The sequence below is a fragment of the Antennarius striatus genome, chromosome 15, assembly GCF_040054535.1.
Source record: "Antennarius striatus isolate MH-2024 chromosome 15, ASM4005453v1, whole genome shotgun sequence".
Classification (NCBI taxonomy): domain Eukaryota; kingdom Metazoa; phylum Chordata; class Actinopteri; order Lophiiformes; family Antennariidae; genus Antennarius; species Antennarius striatus.
This window is the reverse complement of record NC_090790.1, coordinates 16,992,304-17,005,861: the sequence shown is the minus strand read 5'-3', so window position 1 is coordinate 17,005,861 and position 13,558 is coordinate 16,992,304. Positions and strand designations below refer to the sequence as shown.

The following is a 13,558-nucleotide window of genomic DNA, read 5'->3' as shown; positions in this document are numbered from 1 at the left end:
GCCTTATATCGACTCACAATGAGCATCGTCTGACTCCAGAAGCTCATGGTCTCTCCAGGCACCCACAGATGGTTGAGGCTTTGAAGTAACAGCCCAAGGTTCAGCAATCTGGGAATTCTGGTGCCAACAGGTTGAGATGAGAGTAATTATCTTTCCTGCTTTGACGTCTGCTCGTAGCAGCAGTGACTGATAATGATAAGCCCTGTCAGATGGAAACTGCATTTGTCACCATTCGTCAGAGGAGAGATGTAACTAAACTACGCATAGACAGATCTTGAAAATAAATGTCTCTTCAATAGAGTGTCTGATAATAATTTAACCTTATTCGTTGCCATATTCTGGCTCGCGCGCCTCTTAGAATTGAGGCTTTGGTCTGTCCTCGCGCTAACATCTCTTTCTGCAGGGAGAGCTCGGTGAGCCGGGCCAGAAGGGAAGCAAAGGTGACAAAGGAGAACACGTAAGTTTTTGTAGTGCAATTCTAAAATGCATTATTTATTACCCTTGACGATGCAAGAATAATTGGGTTTTACTGAAAAATGTGGTGTTTCCTCTCCTTGATAGGGTCCACCTGGTCCCACCGGCCCTCAAGGACCTGTTGGAGCACCCGGTCCTGCTGTAAGTGTCTAGTTAAGGCGGTTCAGTACAAGTCATCTATTTTAAATGTTGGGCAAATAGCATCATTATCTTTTCCATGTTTGTGCCCTCCTCAGGGTGCAGATGGAGAGCCTGGTCCCAGAGGTCAGCAGGGTCTGTTTGGCCAGAAGGGAGATGAAGGATCGAGAGGATTCCCTGGACCTCCAGGTCCAGTCGGGCTGCAGGTATGGACATCAGCGAAAAATACAACCTGTAGTACGTTTTATCTTTAGGAAACTACGTGTTTAAATCCTTCACTCTCATTTCAGGGCTTGCCTGGTCCACCTGGTGAGAAAGGTGAAACTGGAGACGTTGGTCAAATGGTAAGAACTCCATGGAGAACACTTCATCGAGATGACTGATATTTCAAGCATGAAAAAGATCAACTCATACTGGATTTCTTTGGGTATAGGGTCCACCCGGTCCTCCTGGTCCAAGAGGACCCTCAGGACCCCCAGGAGCCGATGGCCCTCAGGGACCTCCTGGTGGTATTGGTAACCCTGGTGCTGTCGGAGAAAAGGTAAGACTCGTTTCTTAGTGCTGTTTAACTCCAGCGCAGTGATGTAGCTCTACCCCCCCCGAGGTGTTCCGCTCCAGCTGAGGCAGCTCAGGGAGCAGAGTGTCAGTTTGATGGCATCGATTCTGGCAGGGCATCGCACCCGTTTTTAAATCGCACCTGCCTCCTCTTTAATGGTCAATTAAAGCCTTAACGGACGGCCCCCAAAGTCACACAGATGCATTTGAGGGGATGTTGTTTTTTTTTCGTGCCTGATGCTAATCGCGCAGACCTCCAAGAGCACAAATCACCATTAGTGAAAAACACGTTGAGACGGACAGTAAAAATGACTTAAAGATTTAATTGTAGCTCGCCAATAATATTCTAATTACACAAATGAATTTCACTCCCATGACAATTTTATGCACATAATTACACACGGAAAAATCTGCTAAGCAAAGAACACGGCCCACCAATTTAAATCCTGTGTTTAAAGTGCTGTATCGTCATTTTAATGCAAGTGGCAGAAACTGTGTGTACACACACACGCACGCACACACACACACACACACACACACACACACACACACACACGCATACACACATATACTCCTGCAGTTGAAAATTTACTCCATACTAGCCCTATTCCAGTATATATTAAAAAGTAAATGTATGCTATTTTTCCACACAACAAAAGTCCCACAGTGGGTTTCTTATACACTCCACACCTGACTGTGGCACACTTTTTATTGTAACCCCCCTATAAGCTCTGACCCACTTTCTACTCAGTTGACTGGTATTTCTAACGCTGTTGAGGAGACAGCGTGTTAACGGTTTGAAAGCTCTGCGGTGAAGCCTGTGAGTGATATCTTTTCACAAGGCAGCTCTTAATATTTCCCATGCCTATTTATGTGATACCCTTTTAAATGTGACATGCAGCCAGAATGAAAGACGCAGTGAAAATCTAATGGACATCAGCAATGGTACAGCTGCTGTGTGGACAGAGTGCGAATTAATATTCAAGGGCACTGTAGTCTGAATTATAAAATGGTGAAATGCATTATTAAAGGTGGCTGTCATGAAATCAGCTCCAGCTCTTATTTTTCATTCGGAAAGGTCTCGTTTGGCAGCTTTTGCCTCCCTCTGACTGCAGTGCGGTGCGCCATCTCATCACTTTTCTGTCCATAGTGGTGGTGTGATTTGTTTTATCTCCATGGTTCAGTCAATAGACTCACCTTTTACTCCTTTATAATCTCGCTGGAGGATAGCCTGCCCTTCGCCTGTGCAAACAAGTACAGCACTCTTTTGGCCTAATCGCTCTTTAGCTGATCCGGCATTTTATCAGTCAGCTCAGGGAGCTGGCAAGCAACCAAACCTTGTCTTTTTTTTGTCTTTTTTTTTTTGTCTTCGTACGCATCCCTGTTTATATCCGAACAAGCAGCTATCTTTCATGCTCTCAGTCTCTATTAGTTCAGTAGCTTTGTGGTGAACATCGGCAGGTTTTTGTTGGGGATGGGATTCAAGGCCCCGTTCATGGTTTCTGGGATGCGCTCCAGCATAAAGACCCTTGTATGAGTCTGATACAGGAGGATGCTCTAAAACAAGCGCTGGTGCTGCTTCAAGTCGATTCCTTGACAGCAACAAGAGAAGGTGGTGGAAGACGGCCAGACACTTAATTTAAGAGTTTAGCGATACGGAGTTTTACTTGATGCTGGAGAGAATGGGGGATAAGCTCCACAAACTGCAGCGCTGTGCAATCGATTGGCTCCTCGCCTCCCCAAACAATGACACGGACTAATGTCGTCTCCTGAAACAGGTGTGTCAGACTGTATCTCCAGTCAACCCCAGCAGGGAGGACAGTGGGCTTATGTGACATTGAATAACGATAGCGCCCGGCGTAAGGGTGAGTCAACAGGGCAACTATCCAATGAGGCAGGAGAAGGAAGACAAGATATATGTGCAGGGGTCCGGTGAGAACAGTGAGGTCAGCGCCGTGCTGAGCCTCGGTCGTCCAATCTGTTGGAGTTGATGGATTAACATCGCTTGTGTCATCTCTTTCTCTTCTCTATTTGGGTGACAAGGGCACCCAGACAGTGAGGGCTGCTGTGAATGATGGGGATTTTTAAGACTCACGGTAGATCAACAAATCACCTTTCTGATGATGCGCTTCTCTCTCACCCTCACTTGTCTCTTATCAGGGAGATGCCGGAGAAACAGGAGAGCCAGGTCTTCAGGGAGAACTCGGCCCACCGGTGAGTTATCTCATCCCTCTTTCATCCACTTCTGCGTGAATGAGGAGAATGTGAGCATCAAACGACCCACATAATTCCACACCAAAGAGATGGAATCATGAGTTCATCCAGGATGACTCGCTTTTAATGAGGCTGAATGAGAACCTACTGTGTGTTATTCCAGGGTCCAAGAGGAGAGAGAGGAGAGAAGGGAGAGTCAGGTCCGGCTGGTGCAGCTGGACCTCCCGGCCCCAAGGGTCCCCCTGGAGATGATGGTCCCAAAGGAAGTCCTGTAAATACATTTTACCTTCTAAAGCAACCAACTCTCTTTGCTGATTTTACCTCGCGTAACTGTGGCACAGAACAAAATAACTTTCCTTGAAAAAAGCAGTAATGCAAGTTTTCATTCATTTTAAGGGTCCAAGTGGATTCCCCGGCGATCCTGGTCCCCCCGGAGAGCCTGGTCCTGCTGTACGTATGGCATCAACTAAGATGTGATGGAATTGTGCAAAATCCAAGGTTGTTTTTTTTTAAAATTTATAATACAGCATTACTGATGTTTGTTGAATTTTTATGAAGGGGTTAGACGGCCCGCCCGGTGACAAGGGAGATGATGGAGAGGCCGGTCAGGCTGTGAGTGTTCCATTTTGTATTACTTTGCCACAACTCTGTTCTTGACTGAAAATATTTTTCATTCTGAAGTAGTTTTTTTTCCAAAATTTGAAATTCAAATTGCTGGAAATGAACAATGTTTAATTTCCATTTCAATCAAATTCAAACTAGGGTTCTCCTGGACCCACCGGAGAGTCTGGTCCTTCTGGACCACCAGGAAAGAGAGTAAGTACTGTTTTTCTGTCTCTTATCCTTGCAAAATATCATCAGTGCTTGAATTTTAAAATGTTCCGTCTTCGTATTCCTCACCTGTCGTTCCTTTTTTTTTCTAAATAGGGACCCCCTGGAGTAACAGGACCTGAGGGAAGACAAGGAGAGAAGGGAGCCAAGGTAACACATCCAACATGATCAGAGTCCCTGTTCACCCGGTGCACCAAACACGTCAGAAATAACAAACGAGCGAGAATCAAATAGGTTGTGCTTGTCTTGATTTTGCGTAACAGGGAGAGGCTGGATTGGAAGGTCCTCAAGGAAAAACTGGTCCTGTTGGTCCTCAAGGATCTCCTGGCAAACCCGGCTCTGAAGGCCTCAGGGGTATCCCTGGCCCAGTTGTGAGTACTTTCTACCTTCACACTAATTTATCACGCAGCGATGTTGTGCAGTGTTGATGAAATATGTTTTCTGATGGGCCAAACACGTGTAATTTTATTTCTATGCAGGGAGAGCAAGGTCTACCTGGTCCTTCTGGGCCTGATGGACCTCCTGGACCTATGGTGAGAAAGAACAGCCCTGGTCTGAGGTATCTCATGTAATATCTGACCCGCATTCTTTTTCAACAGCTATTTCCTCTCCGTTGTGTTCCTACAGGGACCTCCTGGTTTGCCCGGTTTGAAGGGAGACTCTGGTGTCAAGGGAGAAAAGGTGAGACCAGTTGAGAGAACCGAGAACGAAACATTCAGATGGATGTATGTTTGTTGTATCGATAACACACGTGTGTCAATCTCTACCCACAGGGTCATCCAGGTCTCATTGGTCTCATCGGACCCCCAGGTGAACAGGGAGAAAAGGGTGACAGAGGTCTTCCTGGTCCTTCGGGATCTTCTGGTCCCAAAGGAGACAATGTGAGTAAACGTAAAGTAATTGACCAGAAACAGACAACTAACCGAGCCGTTACATAATCAGCTGCTCTGGTTTTTGTCCCTCAGGGTATCGCTGGTCCTTCTGGTCCACTTGGTCCTCTCGGTCCACCCGGATTACCTGTAAGATTTCCCTTATTATGTTTGTTGTACAAGAGAAGCTCTAGTGTGTGACTCAATATCGGGTCAGGTCTCTGTTGATATTGATCACTTAATCATCTTTGTTGTTTCCAGGGTCCTCCTGGTCCCAAAGGTGCTAAAGGCTCATCGGTGAGTGATTTGTTGGAGAGTGAAATCCATTAGAAGCTAACAAGCGTCTATCGTAACAATCCTGAAGTCATTTTTCATTTAAGATGACTGATTTCTGTCTTTCGTTCTGCTCAGGGTCAAACTGGACCAAAGGGAGAGACTGGTACACCTGGACCTCCTGGACCTCCTGTGAGTAAATACATCAAACCTTCATCTTATCTGATCCTCAAGCACGACTCGCGCAAATGTACATCTCCATCTTTATCTCCAACTTTTTCACCTCTTCATTACAGGGACCTCCCGGCGATGTCATCCACCCACTCCCCATCCAGGCATCCATGAAGGGCAGAACTCGTAGGGACATCGACGCCAGCCAGATGATGGATGACGTCGCTGTGGATGCCAACTACAAAGACTACGACGATGGCATGGAGGAAATCTTTGGCTCGCTCAACTCCCTCAAGCTGGAGATCGAGCAGATGAAGCATCCGCTGGGCACGCAGGGCAACCCCGCCCGTACCTGCAAGGACCTGCAGCTCTGCCACCCTGATTTCCCCGATGGTTTGTATTGCATTGACGCTGAAAAAAATGGAGAAATTTAAACGCTTATAACTTAGAACTAAATAGTTTGTTTTACCAGATAGATAATATTGAATTACTTTTAGTCCGTGCATCATCTGAAAACGATGTGAGAAGCTTCTACCCAAAGCCGTGCAGCAGAGACATCACCTTGACCCGACTTTAAGTCATATAAGCTACTGTATAATTGCTCTCCCTCTCTCTTTCCCTCTGTTCTCCCGCTCTCTCCATTCCTCCAGGTGAGTACTGGATTGATCCGAACCAGGGCTGCTCTCGGGACTCCTTCAAGGTTTACTGCAACTTCACAGCAGGCGGAGAGAGCTGCATCTTCCCTGATAAGAAGTCTGAAGGGGTAAGGCCTTGTACACCGCACGCACACACATGCACACACACACACACATAGGAAGTACAGTCAGGCTGAGGATACAGCAAGCGAGAATGTTGGGACTAGCAAGGTGCGGTTAAAAAAAAGAAAAGAAAAGCATCTATTTTCATTCTCGGGGTTGTGAAGTGATTGACAGTAAAGAAAAGTGAAAGCTACAAATAAATCCATCTTTTTTTCCGCACGTCTGAGACTAACAGTCGCTCACATTGTGTAAACAACTGGTACGTCTCTGGAGTATTTTGCAGCGATAGCTCTATTGCGCTTACACGTGTTACCATATAATTAGCCTCTGTGAGATAACTCAGTGCGTTGTTACCACGACGACGTGGAGATGACTCAACAGGACTGCGTTTCCCACGAGGAACAAAGTTATCCAAGCTAAAAAAAATCACTTGTTCTGACTGCAGACGCACACACACTCGCCCCAACACGTCCGTATTATTTGGAGCATCGTATTTAGGAGGGATACCATTAAGGGCTTTATCACCTGTAAAGCCTTTGGTAGGTGACAAGCACATTTAAGAGGATTTTCGGTTCATTATGCATCTAGCTATAGAGGAGAGCAGTGGAGTGGTGAAACATTGGGAACGCTGTCTTTGACAAGTCTGGGGGGGGGGGGGGGGGTTGTGTAACAGCGCCACGCTACAGCCATTTTAATGATCCCACTTACCGAGCCTCAGAGGAGCAGGAGTTTGCTTAAGCTTAGAATAATGAAGCTGACTTTTTATAGCCCGCTGCTGATGGGCTACTCTCGTTTGTGTCGAGGTCGAACAGAAAAGGCGCCGTTCTGTCAGTCTTTCCAAAGAGCCTGCAAACACTCCCACGTGCATTTGGATCAGCGCGGTTATTATAGTCTGCATACAACGGCCGTCGCAAAGCCACACACACTAGCATGGATTATAGAAGGAAAAGAAAGTCACAGCAAGGACGTGCGTTCTCTCTCCTGCACCATTCACTCCACTGAAAGCAAGTGAAGGTCACCTTCAAGGCAGCGTGGGTTTGATATACGCCATCTCCTAGCGATGAGCGATCTGCGGCTCATCATTCATTAAGGCACTAATGTATTGGTGACAGTTCGATATCAAAACCCTACTATCTAATTATCGGGAATTCTTCATTTTCATGGCTGAGACCATTAGAGCCCTGGCCTTTCGGACAAGTCGTGACTTTAAAAAGTCGGCGCCCAACAGCCCAGATAGAGGCTGCGCTATAAGGCCGATCCTTGCAGACGATCATTTCCTAATAAATCACTGTGTACTCATGAATTTTTCAGCAGCAATTAGCCAGCTACAGTTTGTACTCTAGAAAATGGCATAATGGTTTACTAAAATCTTCTGCAATTGGACCTGGCTGGTCTGGTTTGAGCTCACAGACTGCTGTTTCAGGTTCGGAGGACTCCTCAGAGGACAAACCGAAGAAGAAGGAAAAAAAATAGAAGGGGGTGGGAAGGAGAGGAGATGTTTGTCTGTGGGATCTGTGTCCTTTCTTTAACAATGTTTTTTCCTCCTCCTCTTCTACCTCTGTCAATCCATGCCCCCAGGCTAGGCTCACATCCTGGGTTAAGGAGAATCCTGGCTCCTGGTTCAGTGAATTCAAACGTGGTAAACTGGTAAGCCGGACTCCTGACTTCCTCCAATCCCTTCCCTGAACGCCTCTTATATTTTACAGAGCAAAATGGCAAAATGGCCCAAAGACTCGCCAGGCACATGGTATAGTCACTACAAGAGAGGTTCCCTGGTAAGTGACCCTGCATGCGGTCCCAGAGTCCTGGTTTTTGGCCTGGACTCTGCGTACCTGAGGCTATGCATGGTTCTGGTTCTACAAAGTATGTATATGCACTGGCACCTTGCTTGTTGGTAGTTCTGGTACCGTGGTGCATGTTTCAGCACGTATCGCTCTCACCTTCAGTCCAGCAACACGAATGATGCTCCCATATGGAAAAGGAGGAGAGGTTTATCGGCCACACAGGCATGATTTGCAACCCGATCGGAATCTAACGGCGTTTTAACCGCGCCGAGAAAAAACAAAGTGCCGTTCAGTGGTTTAAATCTTGCCTGTGTCCCCCCACCCCACCCTCTGCAACACCTATACCAAGATACGAGAGCGTCTCTAAGAGTGACCGTGCGCCTCGACACACCAATGACTCAAGGAGCAGCAGCATGCCCATAAAACAGCGAGACAAAAAGCACCTCCCCTACGCATTACGTTTGTTCAGTTGGGTCATGCATCCTTCACAAGAGAGAAAATCAAGTTATTTCCCCTTGACTGCAGCTCTTCAGGCCAAAAGTCTCCTTAAACATAAGTTAGCTGCAGCGGATCGGCTCCGAGTCAGACAGGTCAGGCACTCGGTCACCACCCAGGGGCTTCTGGGTAGTCGGTCACTTTTGACTTGCGGCTGTGATGATGAAAGAGGTAATGTTTTTCTGGCGATGTTGGGCTGGATCCACACGCTGCATTGGGCGGGGAAGAGGGAGGAAAGGGCGTGGCAGGTTCAAACTAGAACCGCATGAGACTGTCCACGCCACTCAGTGTGAACGCAGTTTCCACTTCGAGCCGTGATGCCGACACTCAAAGACGCGACGCCGTGGTGGAGTCATGGCTTCACCGTTCATGTTATGATTAACCAGCCAATTAAAACCATCACTGGCAGCTTGTTGCTGCAAAAAACAAAAAGAAAAAAAAGAGACGATTAGCGATTCGCTCTGCTAGCTTTGAGTGTTGCCACACGGTTTGCACATGCATGTGAGCTGAGGTGTGTGTGTGTGTGTGTGCATGCGTGCAAGAGGAAACAGAAAGAATACCTCCGGGCTCGCAGATGGTTGGACGCTCTGGCTGCATGGCGCTGGCGCCGCATGCACCCCCCCCCACCCTCTCAGTAAGTCCTGTTTGTCTGAGAGACGAAGCCACCATGTGGATCTAATGGATTTGTGATGGTTGGTATGCAGATAGCCACAAAAACCGAACCGCCAAACGGTTCCAAGCCTTCAGTACGATCAGCCAGGATTACTCAGCGTTATAATAAGCGCGGTGGGATACATCACTGTTTTCTGACACGAGCTCAGAAAGCTAAAGGTTAATCACCGGGCAATTAACACATTGTTACCCACACATATTGACATTAGCATAATTACATTTTCACATACTTACCATAATTTTCTCATAATTAGTTATATATTTTACATAATTAGATAAAATATAAATCGTGCATTCAGTTACGCTATTTTCCTTTTCTTTTGTTTTTTTTGTACTTTGAAGGCAGATTTTTCCACATTAAATTTGCACAGCCATTAAATTCTTGAAAATATCATACAGCCTCCCACCTGGATGGAATTGTTGATGAAAAATGTCGTTAAAAACAGAATGCAAAGACTTTAGAGAGCCATAATATAACATATTCATTGATTATAGCCACTTACCATTTTAATAATTAACCTGAAAAATGTTTCAAAAAATGTTCCAAACAGGTGTTTTTAGAGCACCTTCTGTTGTACCTGACATAACCTATTTAATAATTAGTACTTATTTCCATTACATTTGTTTTTTATTTGTTTTATAATAATAAAATATTTTTTAAATATCATCTGTTCATCAGATGTGTGGATAGTGTAGTTCTACTGTTGTTCAAACCGGTCCAATACCACACTAAATGTATTAATCCGCAGGTAAAAATAGTCCCCAGTCTGTTAGAATAGAATATCATATTTATGACCTGTTCCGCACACACTGCCAAAATAAGAGCACAGCAGTGTGTTAACTCCGAACGCCATTATTGTGATGCTATTTTCAACAAGAGAGATGTCCTAGAAACACAAAAACAGCCGTTAATCAAAAACTAAAATACGAGTCATGGGGCCCCCAGAAGACAAACGCTGCACAGTGCAGGCCCTAAATCTTCTGTAGGGATCTTCAGGATACTCCTCATCATCATCATCCACTCCTCCTTTACTCCTGTCTCTTTTCTCGGTGTTTCCGTTTCAACGCTCAGCTCCTCTCTCTTCCCTTTTTTTTTTCAGCTTTCCTACGTGGATGCTGAGGGCAACCCCATCGGCGTGGTCCAGATGACTTTCTTGCGACTGCTGAGCGCCGGAGGTCGACAGAACATGACGTACAACTGCCACCAGTCGGTGGCCTGGCACGACCAGGATGAGGACAACTACGACAAGGCAATACGCTTCCTGGGCTCCAACGACGAGGAGATGTCCTACGACAACAACCCCTACATCCGCTCCCTGGTCGACGGCTGTGCGGTAAGTTGATCCAGAAGGGCCCCTCTGAAGCCGGCTCAGTCAGCAGCAGTGACACGTTCTACCCCCGAATGCTAACTCCTCATTCCGCTGTGCCTCTTTCTGACAGACGAGGAGGGGCTACGAAAAGACAGTACTTGAGATCAACACGCCAAAGGTGGAGCAGGTGCCATTCGTCGACATCATGTTCAACGACTTTGGAAGTTCAGCACAAAAGTTCGGATTCGAAGTGGGCCCTGTCTGTTTCATCGGCTAAGACTTTTCCCTGAGCAAATGGAGAGAAAAAGCATATATTTGTTTTCTCAGAAAAAAACCCCCCCAATAGGACAATTCTATTTGTAAAAAAAAAAAAAAAGCAATTTTGTTTCCATAAAGCAACAAGTATAAGTAAAATGAAATCAAGCTGAGAACATGGTGAAATTCTATAGGAATAGAGGAAAACCAAATAACCTTGAAACCTCAGTGTGCCTTCTCCATCACATGCAAGTTTTGAAACTGAATGTCAGATCCTGCCTCCTGTAGTCCCATTTCATCAACCTTGATTTATTTTTTATCGACCCAAAACATCGAAGGCCACCCTGAGAGCTGCGGCCGATCACGACGCTCGCGGCGTCCGCCATGGACTCCATCTGATTTGGCTCTTTTCTTTAAGTTTCCACATTTTTCTCCCTGGCTTTTTTCGCTTGTCTTTTGTTTTGTTTGCTCGGTCACTATGGGAGCTTTTGTTTGTGCATAATTGTCTCCCCATTCTCTTTGAATGGATCTTTTATATATATATATAAATATATATAAATATATATAAATAATTTTTATGTTTGTAAGTACATTCTGTATATTTTTCCTGGTAATGTTTATTGCTTCTGGCTTCAAAACATGCATGTGACTTTATTAATTGTGAGATAGGAGATGGCTGATAAGGGGATAACATCCAAACTGTAGAAATTTTATTAGCGAAAGTGAAGAAATTTGACTTGTAAAAATTGCAAAATTTGGAAAAAACAAAAATTGGGAAGTCCTGTCTTGTTGCAGTTGTGGAGCACACCTTGTTGTAATTTAAGAACGGAATGGAAATAAAAGACGAAAACAAGCTCTGTGATATTATGTGACAGTTTTGATTTGCGTAACAAAGAAGAAATAATACATTCCTGCTTTTTGCGCCCTCTGAACAAACACACCTACCGTGGTCGCAACGGCGTTAACTTAATAAACAGCTTTTGTACTTTTTTTTTTTTTCCTCAAGCACTCATCCGTCTGACTATGCAACAGGGAGGTGATGTCACATTTGAATGAAAATACAAAAGAAATCAAACCCTAGGTGCTATTTTTCTCTTTTCTCTGTGGTGCTATGTATTTTTCAAGTTTTTTTTTTGTTGTTGTTTGAATGAAAGGAAGTTGCATCCCTTTTTTTTTTTTTTTTTTTGTTTATTCATTTTAAATGATCAGCGGTGGTGTTTGCATGACATATCTTTATGTATCTGCTCACGGATCAGTGCGGCATGGCGGTGCATTTTATCTCCTGCTTCAGCGGACTGCACAGATAAGAAGCTTTTTTTTTTCTTCTTTTTTTTCTTTTTTTTGCCAAATGTCGGAATAACAAGAAGAAGCTAAGATGGCGCCGTTGGCTTGGCGTGTGGTCGCTCTAAAGACGCTGCATTCGGGCTCTCGCTGTTGGATCGTTTGTACCACGTCGACCAATGGATGAAGCCGGATATGTGATCTGGCCAAAGTATTGTTAGGTGCTTGAAACCCCTGTCACCAAAGATTTTGTCATATATATTTTGCTCTAAGGGTCAATCTTCACTTTACGCGGGAAACAGTCTTATTTTTGATTTAACCGCTTCACCAAATTCGCCGGATGAAAGAGTTGTCCTCGTGCAGCGTCGAAAACTAGCTTGTCGGTCTTCTATTTTTGCCCTTGTTGTAATTATGCTCTTCATTCTAACTATGCACTCTCTATGCTTATGACCACTAGTATCGACCACAGAATTTTTAAAGCCCTTGATAGTAAAAGTTCAGTTTTCTTTATTTTACACTTTCGAATATGTGACTTGAACCGTTTCTGTTAAGATAACTCAATATGCTTGTAGATCTCCTGCTTTTCTTTTCCATTGTGATGCCGTACACCAAAAAAAAAAAAAATTTACACATTTTTTGCATTCAATAAAAAGGACAAATCTTTGTAAATTTCCAGAGCCAGCAGTGATGCTGCCGTTGTTTTGTTTTGTCTCTGTTTTATTTTGTAGATTTCCATTTGTCTGTCTTTGTTTGTTTGTTTTTCACGGTCTTGGTAAACCTGTGTAAGGATAAGATGATAGAATTTATATTGGTTTTTTTGTCAATAAATTCAACTCTACTGTGGCCATCCACTCTTGTATGTCTTTTAAAGCATTAAAACCTATCTGTATGCATGAAACTGTAAAGTTTTTTTCTCTTGTTGGAATTTTTTTTTTGTTTTTTTTGTCACGTGACCTCCTGTCCTCATGCGATTCGTCAGGATACATCAGTTTTTGGAGAAGCTGTAACTGAACTAAATTCAATGTTCCTTTGTAGCGTATTTATTGTATAATTTAAAATAAATGTTAAATGACACCATAGTTTAAGAGCCGCCCTCTTTACATGTCCACGGATAAAACTAAATTTAGTGACGTCATTCTACCGGAAAAGCAAACGTTAGGCCACATCATGTAATTGAACATCATCTCTGGGGTCTGTGTGTGTGTGTGTGTGTGTGTGTGTGTGTGTGTGTGTGTGTGTGTGTGTGTGTGTGTGTGTGTGTGTGTGTGTGTGTGTGTGTGTGTGTGTGTGAATGAATGCTGAAGGTTGAATGATGTCTGCAGCACAGTTGAAGCCATTTATTCCTCTATGTTGTGATTGTTTTTAACATTTGTTGCCCCACAGATGCTTCAGAGAGAAGAAAGGCTGCATCTCATGATCGGACATCCAATCATCCATCGATTGTTTCCTGCTGATGCCTCCAATAAAGTCTGCTGAAA

General features: G+C 44.5%; 1 protein-coding gene across 2 annotated transcripts in view; it reads left to right on the top strand.

The window, feature by feature from the left end:
• col5a1 (procollagen, type V, alpha 1) overlaps positions 1 to 12,978 on the top strand; it is a 60,463-nt gene extending 47,485 nt beyond the window's left edge. The window contains exons 44-66 of one of the 2 annotated variants that reach the window (XM_068334455.1): positions 404 to 457; positions 562 to 615; positions 711 to 818; positions 903 to 956; positions 1,046 to 1,153; positions 3,328 to 3,381; positions 3,545 to 3,652; positions 3,778 to 3,831; positions 3,940 to 3,993; positions 4,144 to 4,197; positions 4,309 to 4,362; positions 4,476 to 4,583; positions 4,692 to 4,745; positions 4,840 to 4,893; positions 4,986 to 5,093; positions 5,178 to 5,231; positions 5,343 to 5,378; positions 5,493 to 5,546; positions 5,651 to 5,918; positions 6,176 to 6,288; positions 7,990 to 8,058; positions 10,335 to 10,568; positions 10,675 to 12,978. In XM_068334455.1, coding sequence (XP_068190556.1) covers positions 404 to 457; positions 562 to 615; positions 711 to 818; positions 903 to 956; positions 1,046 to 1,153; positions 3,328 to 3,381; positions 3,545 to 3,652; positions 3,778 to 3,831; positions 3,940 to 3,993; positions 4,144 to 4,197; positions 4,309 to 4,362; positions 4,476 to 4,583; positions 4,692 to 4,745; positions 4,840 to 4,893; positions 4,986 to 5,093; positions 5,178 to 5,231; positions 5,343 to 5,378; positions 5,493 to 5,546; positions 5,651 to 5,918; positions 6,176 to 6,288; positions 7,990 to 8,058; positions 10,335 to 10,568; positions 10,675 to 10,821 — 2,055 coding nt within the window. In that variant the 3' untranslated portion in view covers positions 10,822 to 12,978. Of the gene's footprint in view, positions 1 to 403; positions 458 to 561; positions 616 to 710; positions 819 to 902; positions 957 to 1,045; positions 1,154 to 3,327; positions 3,382 to 3,544; positions 3,653 to 3,777; positions 3,832 to 3,939; positions 3,994 to 4,143; positions 4,198 to 4,308; positions 4,363 to 4,475; positions 4,584 to 4,691; positions 4,746 to 4,839; positions 4,894 to 4,985; positions 5,094 to 5,177; positions 5,232 to 5,342; positions 5,379 to 5,492; positions 5,547 to 5,650; positions 5,919 to 6,175; positions 6,289 to 7,861; positions 7,931 to 7,989; positions 8,059 to 10,334; positions 10,569 to 10,674 lie in introns of both variants that reach the window. The other variant, XM_068334454.1, reaches the window with a different exon arrangement.
• Positions 12,979 to 13,558: the final 580 nt, after the last annotated feature.